The 8,512-nt window shown below is 32.2% G+C and overlaps 1 protein-coding gene and 1 non-coding gene across 2 annotated transcripts; both read right to left on the reverse strand.

The window, feature by feature from the left end:
• Positions 1–519: 519 nt before the first annotated feature.
• LOC115698069 (probable glutathione S-transferase) lies at positions 520–1,670 on the reverse strand. The gene is made up of 2 exons (XM_030625251.2): positions 1,221–1,670; positions 520–1,079 (listed from the first exon to the last, which is right to left on the reverse strand). Exons 1-2 carry the CDS (start codon positions 1,530–1,532, stop codon positions 741–743), a joined length of 651 nt encoding a protein of 216 aa, XP_030481111.1. The 5' UTR covers positions 1,533–1,670; the 3' UTR covers positions 520–740.
• A 6,446-nt stretch (positions 1,671–8,116) lies between these two features.
• On the reverse strand, positions 8,117–8,223 carry LOC115698434 (small nucleolar RNA R71). Its single transcript, XR_004008181.2, has one exon. It is a non-coding gene; the product is annotated as a small nucleolar RNA R71 (small nucleolar RNA).
• Between the last annotated feature and the right edge of the window lie 289 nt (positions 8,224–8,512).

Here is an 8,512-nt window from a genome sequence, read left to right on the forward strand (position 1 = left end):
TCAACCTTGTTAAATTTCGGTGATTTCCACTTAAGATTGTGTTTGTGTAGGGCTTGGTTTTTCATCTTTTCTCTTTATTCTTGTTATTTATATATTTATGTTCATCTTTCATTTGTATTTTCAAGTATGGAGTTGTTTTTCTTCTATTTAGTTGTAATTTTCTCGTTGTAACTTTATTTGATCAATTTCCTACGTAATTTTTGTACTTAATTATTTTGCTATTGAACTGTATTTTATATTAATATTTCTACTCCGTGGCTTTTACTTCTAACATTGAAAAGTTTATTACTTGTTGGATCATTTGGATGGTACTGATTCCACTAGGTGACAATATAATATGAAACTTTTATTGACTACAGTCAAAATTAGCCTACATACTTGAGTAGACATTCCCTGAAATGTAGATATATCCTCAAACTCCTAAAATAGCCTATATAAATTATACACCCAATACCAAATATGTCCAGGAAATATGAGATCTATCTTGAAAAAAAGCTCAATATCAAAGAAGATGGTATCTAAAAGAAAAAAAAAAATTAATTTCACAATATTTCGATTTCCAATTTCTTTGTCGAAAACATCTTTTAATTGTAAGTTAAATGAAAGTCTTTGAAACACATTAAATCATAATTATGAAAAAAAACTAAGAATGACTTCTCGAAGATAACAATGGCAATGTCTAGTCCAGTATTTTATTCATTATGATAACATAACGTGATAATGATATGATCATTTTCTTTTCAGTTGATGGGGCTCCAACGAGGCTTGAAGATAGCAACGAGTTCTTCTTTAGAGGGCGATACTTCCTTGACCACAGGATGAGTAGCAAAGTCATGGCTCCATTTACAGAGCTTTGGAAACTTCGCCTCTCTCAATATCTCTACTCCCATAAGTTCTTCTAATATTGGGATCCACAGGGCTATGATGTTTCCTGCTAAGTCCACCATCCCAATGCTTTCTCCTCCAAAATACTTGTCTTTCAACTCTTTCTCTAAGATCTCCAGATACTCACTTACTTCTTCCAATGCATTTTTCTGATCCTCCTTCACCTTAACAACTTTAATTATTGTTGTTACGATCTGGGAAAAGATCATATTCAACGTCAAATTGTTACTTTACAGTACACACATAAGGTGTTCGACGAAAGTTGAAGCTCAAAAAATTAAAGAGGGTACAAGATATGAGTTTCATAAAAAGTTGATTATTGGAAGAATTGTTACCTTGTCTTCAATGAAACGACTCCAGAAACGGGCTTGAGCTCTTTCATAAGGGTGTTGAGGCAAGATGGGGTGAGTTTTCCATGTCTCATCGATGTATTCAAGAATTACAAGTGACTCTGCTACGGGCTTTTCGTTGTGGACTAAGGTAGGAACTTTTTTGTGAATTGGGTTGTATTTGATGAGGGAAGCACTCTTGTTCTTAAGATCTTCTTCATAGTATTTGTATTCAACACCTTTGAGTTTCAGAGCTATGTTTACTCTGTTACTAAAATGGCTTGCCCTAGCACCATAAAGCTTCACTTCTTCTCCCATATTCTTTATATTGATACTGACAAAAACACTTGTGTTTTGGATGTGTAGGTGTGTTTGTTGAAGGCCCTAATATCATATTAAAAATATATTGGAATATGTATTATTTATAAAAGTAGTGGTAATGCTATTTATTTTGTTTTTAAAATTTGGACCAAAAGATTATATATTAGAATTTGGGTAATATTACAGAATTTGTAAAGGCGAATGGTGATGTAATAGCATACGAAATCAATTGGATGGGTAACATCAATGAGAATGACACTTAACGACTAACGGGAACACTCCAATAGTCATTTATTGGCTAAGGCTTAAAATATTAAATATACTCTAATTTCACACTATATTTACTTTAATAAAACACTAAATTTATCTTCATAAATAACTTTATTTACCGTGTCTCACCAAATTTAGTAAAAAATTATAAACTACACTTTTTTTTTAAAAAAAATTTAATAATTAAATAATATTTTAAAGAAGAAAAAGTAAATAATTATATATATTTAATATTAAAATATTCTTATTATATTAATAAAATAATAAAATAATAAGAATATAAAATTTAATGTAATTTTTAGTGTTGTGGTTGGAATCGAAAAATATTAATGTTGAAATAGTAGTTTTTTAGTGTTGATTTAACACCCGATTTAAGTTTTCCCATTAGAGATGCCCAACGTTTGTAATCTTTTTATTGAGGAATTTTTTATTTTTATGATTTTTTTTTGCCAAAATTTGTAAAATATGGCTTTTTCTTATGAAAAAAAAAAATATTGTCCAAAAAGGTAAAAAAAGAAATATAGGAAAAATAATTTAAGATAACCAATTATATAAAAAGCACCTACATAGATTTTTTTTGCCAAAACAATTATTTTGCGAGTATTATAGAATTTTTTTTTTTTTTTATTTTTGAGGGAAAGGGAGCCCACTAAAGAGAAAGAAAAACTCGAAGATTACAGGGGTCATCGCCATTATAGAATTTTTACTTTTTATTAACACCTATTTTTATTTTTGCTCCTTATTTTTTTAAGTTACTTTTTTTATAATATATTTATACATATAAATATTTATATATATATTTGGCAAAAAAAAAACATTTTGTTAGTGTTTGAGTATACCATTATTTTTTAAAATTTTTACACCAAAAATACAAATTACACACTTTATTACATATAAACCTACACACGGTTAAAGCAACTTTTTTACCTTTTCTCTATATTTTATTACACATATACCACATACACATCACATCTATGCACCAGTCACGTCAACTCCCCTATCAACCATCATGCATCCCTCAATCACTTCCCTCTCTCTTTTTCTTTTGTTTTCCTTTGATTTTTTTATTTCATTTCAGTTTTTTTTTTTGAAATAACAAATAACCTCCATTGTTGAACCTTAACTCCCCACGATTCCTCAACCATTTTCCCTCTCATTGTTGTTCTTCAAAATTTTTTCAACTCCCACTAAACCATCCCATAACCTTTTTCTCTCTTTCTTTTTGTTTCCCAATCTTTATATAAAATGGATGTGACCCGTTCTTCTTCATCTCCTTCCCCTGTTCAAAAAAAAATTCAAAATGGGTTTGAAATCACTAGCTAATAAAGCTAAGGGAAAACGTCCTTTTATTGAGGAGGAAGACTCTGATTTTGCTCCTCCATTAACGAAGCGTGGGAGAGCTCCTCCTAAGAAGAAAACAAAGGTCCGTGTGCAAGAAAAAATGGCTGAAGATGTTTATGGGAAAAACAATAATGTTGGTGCTGCTGTTCGAACTGAGGTTTGTTTTCGGTTTCATTTTCGTTTTCCCCCATTTTAAACATTTTCTTGTATTTCCATTTCATCGTTTTGGTTTTTTCTGGTTTGTGATATTTTAGGTTTTTCATTTTAAAATTTCGTTTGGTTTTCTTTGGATTTTTAGGACTTTAATTTTGTTTAATCAATTTTATTTTGTTCTTGGGTTTGGCATTTTAGTTTGTTTCTTATTACTTTCGTTTCATTTTTGTTGTGTTTTATGTTATGTTTGTGTTTCTAGTTTTTTTTAGATATTTTGAAACATTTGTTTTTGTTTTAGTGTCTCTAATCAGTGGGTTTTAGTTTTTTTTTTCTTTCTAGTTTTTTAATAGTTTAATATGTTTATGTATGATGTGTTTTGGGAATATTAATAGGTATAGTTGTTTGCTGTTCTTTTTTAGGTAACAATTCGATTTAGATGTTTGTAGTTTATATTCGTAGAGTTGTTTCTGCTTGTCAGTTTGTTTTTAATTTTTTTATAGTTTTATTATAGTTTGTATACTTGTTTATTTACAATTTATATTTATTGTTGCAAAATAGTGTTTTTTTAGTTACATTCCAGGACCTCTTTCAGCTTCCGTTGTAATTCTTCATAGTTACAATTGACTGAAATGTAATGTCCACTAACTTCATAATTTTCATAATTCATTCGATCATCAAATTATCCATTGCAGAAGACTAGGAATGGAATGTCTTTTTTTCCTGTGATTTTGAAATTGTTATTAGTGCAAGGCAACGATATTGAAACTGGTTTGATTCTGTTATGAAATAGAGTAGAAACTTACTTCTATTTTCTTCCCTTTGTTCAAGTCTTATATTTCCTGTTCTGATTCCTGCTTTTGTCATTTTTATTTATTTTATTGCTGTTAATAAACTATAATAAAACTAAAATGAAACTATTAAGAAACGTTTAAATTTATTTCAGAAACTAACTATTTCTCAAAGTGTTTTCTCCTTTTCTTATTTCCAAAATAAATTCTTGCAAACAATTGAATTAAACTAATATAAAATAATGATGCAACTGTAAATCAACTTGAAAAACCACAACACTTAATTCAATTTAATATAGTTGTGGTCATTGTGCTTTTTCATCAGTTTTATTTGAATCAGATCAATTGAATTAATAGTTGTATTTTTCTCGTTTTGGTTTCATTTTGGTTGTTTTGCAGTTTTGAAACGAGCGCGTATTTTCATCTTCATGGTTCGCTCTGTACAGCTGAAGGCTTAGTGCATGTGGTATTTTTGTAAATATTTGTATGTGGACTGTATAAATGTTTAATGGGCCGGCCCAAAGTATTTTTGTAATTTTTTTTCCTTTTTTGTATTTTTCTAGTTTTTTTCCCTTATTTTTTTATATGTTATTTTTATTTTTATTTTAATATCAAATTCTTTTAATTATTGATTCCAAATTATCATTAAATGTTAATTTTTTTTTTACTATTTGTCATTTGATTATTTTGTTTCTAGTTTTACAAATAGAAAATCTACTATGAGTGAGTTAAATGTTTATTATCATTAAATGTTAATTACAAAAGTAAAAAAAAAAAAGGATTTGTCCCCCACCTATGCTTAACTTTATTTACAAGAATTTTATAAGGGAAATTTTATTTTTTGCCCCTAATAAAACCCCCAGTATCAAAATTTAGACCCTTCACTAATTTGTACAAATTAATTCCATTGATTGCATGAACTTCCCATTTTACTCTTTTTTTTTAAAAAAAAAAATAAAAAAAAATTGTTAAAAACTAAAAAAACTTCCCCTCTCTCTTCCCTCTCTCTTCCTCTCTCTCTCTCTCTTGCCTCTCGTGCACCCCTCTCTCTCTCTAGAAAAAATTGCAAAAACTTCTCTCTCTCTCTCTCTCTTCCCTGTCGAATGTTTGTTTCTCGGTGGGCGGTGGTAGAAAATCGGAGCACACCCCATTCACTCAAGAATCTTACACCATTATAATGGATAAGTTGTGTTTTAAGCATTTTGTTAAATTTTATGTAGTTTGCTTTCGTTATATGTGTCGTATTTGTTAGAACTGGTATTTTTTGGTCTGAAATGGTAGAGATCTTGCATATTTGGTTTTCTGTTGAAATCTGATTTTTCCAGATGTTATCGACAGTTTATCGATAGAATATCGATGCTATGTCGATATCCTGCTAAGAAAGGTCAGGGATGACCATTATCGACATGCTGTCGACAGTTTGTCGACATCATGTTGATTAAAAAGCAAATTAACATACATAAGTTATTTGAGAATTTGTCGACATTCGGTCAAAATTGAAAGTAGTTTGACCAATAAAATTATCTATGTTGTTAATGTATATCGATAGGATGTCGTAGGTGTATCGATAGGATGTCGACACAATGAGAATAAAAAAATTTGACCTAAAATGTCGATAATTTGTCGACGGTATGTCGATATTTTTTCGACAATGTGATTTAATTGCTTTCTGTGTGATAATATCGACCTCATGTCGACATTGTGTCGACAAATTTGTTTGCTAAATAGGCGTGATCATATACTTGGAATATCGACAGCATGTCGACAGTATGTCAATATGTTGGCGACAATGTGATGTAATTGCTTTCTGTGATTGCTAAGTGTGATATCAATTGAATGTCGACATTATGTCGATATTGTGTCGACAAATTCTCAAATAATTTATGTATGTTAATTTGCTTTTTAATCGACATGATAACAACAATTTGTCGACAACATCTCGATAATGGTCATCCTTAACCTTTCTTAGCAGGATATCGACATAGCATCGATATTTTATCGATAAACTGTCGATAACATCTAGAAAACCCAGATTTTGACAGAAAACTAGATCTACAAGATCTCTACCATTTCAAACAAAAAAACACCAATTTTTTACAAATACGACTGTTAGGCTAAAATTAGTCTAAGTTTCGGGTCATATTTTGGGTTAGTTTTCACTCTTTGTTTCTAGTTTTAGGGCTATTTTACGCTTGATTCTTTTGTTTCAGGTCCTTGGGTGTTTAAAGAAAGTATTTACAAGAATTGAGGACAAGTGGTGAAAGAATTGAGAAGAAAAACCAAAAAAATATGTTGCTGCCAAATCCCGTCGCGACGGGACAATATCCCCGTCGCGACGGGGATTGGCAGAGAGAAGTTCGAGACAAATTTGCTTAACCCCGTCGCGACGGGGGCATTGCCAGTCGCGACGGGGACCCCAGTGACGGGATTTTTGGGCAGTTTCGTAATTTCACGAATTTTAAAGATGAGATTTGGTTTAAATAGAGAGAGTTCGTGAAAATTAGGGATTATTCAGATTGGGAGCCCTAGAAACAAAGGAGGAGGCTAGAAGAGCGGCTTGTGGTGACCCGGATCAATTGCTTCAACTAGTTCTTTCTCTTCTCTTTAATTTTTTCTATGCTATTTTCTATTTCAATGTTAATTATGGATTTGATTATGGATGTTTTGAACTAAACTCCTATTTAGGGAGAATGATGAATGTTGTTTAAGTTTTTCCTAGTTAATGGATAATTGACATTCCTCCATCTTGATTGTGAACACTATTCATATTTGTGTTTAATTTCCATGTGCAAGATTGATCACCTTTTACATGTTTTATGATCTCAATTCGAAATCTGAAAAGTGAGAATTGAGAATGCTAAAATTGGATAGTCTAGGTTTTGATGTGAAACGAAAGTATTTACATAGCCTTTGTGACATTTATATTATTGCTTAATGCTGATTTCATGTTAGTTTAATTAAGAGATTAATTAGAGAGCATGAGATTTAGAACCTAGAAGATCTGAAAAGAGCTAGGTTAATTTATAACCTGTCATTCACTTCAAGAGAAGGATAGCAATTAGACATTAACATTGGTAACTTAACAACATGATTCGTCTCCCTATTCTCTCATCTTGATTAATATTCACTTGCTTCTTTAAGTTTCTTGAATTTCTTTCTTCCTTTTCCAATCATAAATACTTTTGATTTGCCAAATAGAATTATAAGTATAGTTTAGTAGTAATTAATCCAATTCCCTGTGGTTCGACCTCACTTGCGTGAGTATACTACTTGATTGCGTGCACTTGCGTAGTAATTAATAATTTTCGCAACAAGTTTTTGGCGCCGTTGCCGGGGAATTGTATAAAGATTAATATTACACAAAATTATACTAACTTCTACTTTGGTTTATTTCTCTTGCTGAATTTCTAACCCGTCTCTTGCAAAGCTACTTTTATCTATTTCAAGTATCTTGAGTGCATGCGCCGCCAAGGGCAAGCAGTTGTATTACCCGTCGACCCTGAAATCGAAAAAACTTGTAGGAGAAACAGGAGGAACAAAAGGCAAGAGAGAGTTTCAGCACCTGCTGAAACACCAGAAATCATGGCTGACAACGCTAATGTTGTGAATAATGCTGCAAACAACGGTAATAATGGTGGTGCCGTGGAAGATCAAGCTAATGGCCGTAGCTTGAGAGATTACATCCTCCCAACTCTTACGGGGGTTCAGTAATGCATCAGGCCACCGGCAGTGGATGCGAATAACTTTGAGATCAAACCTGCCATACTTCAAATGGTGCAGTCTTCAGTTCAGTTTGGTGGCCTCCCTTCTGAAGATCCTAATCTGCATCTCTCGAACTTCATGGAACTTTGTGAGACTTTTAAAGTCAATGGAGTTAGTGATGATGCCATTCGTTTGAGACTGTTTCCATTCTCACTTAGAGAAAGAGCCAAGAGCTGGTTAATCTCCTTGCCACCAAATTCCATAGCCACATGGACAGACTTAGCAACTAAATTTCTGTCTAAGTTCTTTCCCCCAGCAAAGTCTGCTAAGCTGCGAGGAGAGATCAACAATTTCTGTCAACAAGAGAATGAGTCTCTCTATGAGTCTTGGGAGAGGTTCAAGGACTTAATCAGAAAGTGTCCTCATCATGGTATTGAGAAGTGGATGCTGGTTCATAATTTCTATAACGGGTTGGTTGGTAACACTAGAACCCTGATAGATGCAGCAGCTGGTGGAGCCTTTATGAGAAAGAGTGCTAATGAGGCTTATGATCTATTGGAGGAGATGGCTCTAAACAATCAGCAGTGGCCAACTGAAAGGAGTCAAACTAAGAAGGTAGCTGGTGTGCTAGAGGTGGATGCCATTACAAAGCTGACAGCTCAGGTTGAGGCCCTAACAAAGCTGATCGCAGTGCAAGCCAAACAAGCTCAAGTAATTTGTGAG

Source organism: Cannabis sativa, chromosome 7 (assembly GCF_029168945.1).
Source record: "Cannabis sativa cultivar Pink pepper isolate KNU-18-1 chromosome 7, ASM2916894v1, whole genome shotgun sequence".
In the NCBI taxonomy this organism is placed as follows: domain Eukaryota; kingdom Viridiplantae; phylum Streptophyta; class Magnoliopsida; order Rosales; family Cannabaceae; genus Cannabis; species Cannabis sativa.